We start from the raw sequence: 1,032 nt of genomic DNA, 5'->3' as shown, positions 1-1,032 counted from the left end.
GGCACAGAATGACTTCCAGTAATATTCTTTAGTCCTTTTCTTTTCAGTATCACCTAACGGGGTGACTCCATAAAATGTATGCTAATTTCAAGTCCCACCACTTTGATAGCCAATACAGTTATTCAGACTTAGAATATCAAATCAAAATCGTATTTTCTAAAATTATTTCATACGATTCCTCTTCTACGAGCAGACCAATATGGTAAAGGTTCAAGAAGGCAGTTTATGCGTACAGCTTTTAATCTGAGTTTATTCAAAATGGAAAGGTAGACGGACTCATACATCACCTTACAGGCATTGATTGACACAGCCCTAAACCAGACACATGAACGCCATCTCCTCCTCCAGCAACAGAGCAGAATCGACCTAGCCAAGGCAGTCAGCCGCAAGCACGAAATCAAGTCAAAGTAGCGGGTGTCCGAGCTTTCTCTCGCTCGAAACCAAAACTAAGCGACCTTCTTGAAGCCGTTCGTGAATCCGGGCCGTTCGCACACGACGTCGAGGAAGGTCGGTTCCGGGAAATGCTTTACTTGCCGACGGTCTGCAGGGCCTCCATGTGCTCCTCCTGAAGGTGGCTCGGGATCAGGTACTCCAGGCAGTCGAGGAAGATGAGGTTGTAGTAGCAGTTACTCCTGGAAGGAAAAGGTTGTCAGATTACTGAGGCTTTCGACGGGAAACATACTTTGAGACACGACTGGAATGTCTACGTCGAGAACCAGCGGAATTGGCCTCGGAAACCTTTGCCAAAAGGCTATTATTAAGAACTCTCAACCGCGCCCCATGCCCGACCTGCACCCCGTGGCCACTTTGGGCTCCCGGAACACGTTGTAGCAGTCGTCGCACAGGCGCCCCAGCTTCCCCAGCAGCTGGCGGTCGTAGATGCCGGTGCACGCCGGGTCGAAGAGAGAGCGCTTGCTGAGGCTGTGGTTTCCCGAGGACGCAGACGAAGGAGAGGCGTCGAGGGAGCGAGCGGAGGCCGGCGAGGGCGAGGCAGCGAGGACCAGCAGGGCCGCCGACACCGCTGACAGCTGC

At 52.1% G+C, this 1,032-nt stretch overlaps 1 protein-coding gene across 1 annotated transcript in view; it reads right to left on the bottom strand.

Annotated features, from left to right (window-relative positions):
• Nucleotides 1–222: 222 nt before the first annotated feature.
• LOC119588343 (crustacean hyperglycemic hormones 4-like) overlaps nt 223–1,032 on the bottom strand; it is a 1,220-nt gene continuing 410 nt past the window's right edge. The window contains exons 2-3 of the mRNA XM_037937029.1: nt 790–1,028; nt 223–632 (exon numbers count right to left, since the gene is read on the bottom strand). Coding sequence (XP_037792957.1) covers nt 527–632; nt 790–1,028 — 345 coding nt within the window. The 3' untranslated portion in view covers nt 223–526. The remainder of the gene's footprint in view (nt 633–789; nt 1,029–1,032) is intronic.

Source organism: Penaeus monodon, chromosome 23 (assembly GCF_015228065.2).
Source record: "Penaeus monodon isolate SGIC_2016 chromosome 23, NSTDA_Pmon_1, whole genome shotgun sequence".
Lineage (NCBI taxonomy): Eukaryota > Metazoa > Arthropoda > Malacostraca > Decapoda > Penaeidae > Penaeus > Penaeus monodon.
This window is presented reverse-complemented; position numbering and strand designations above follow the sequence as displayed.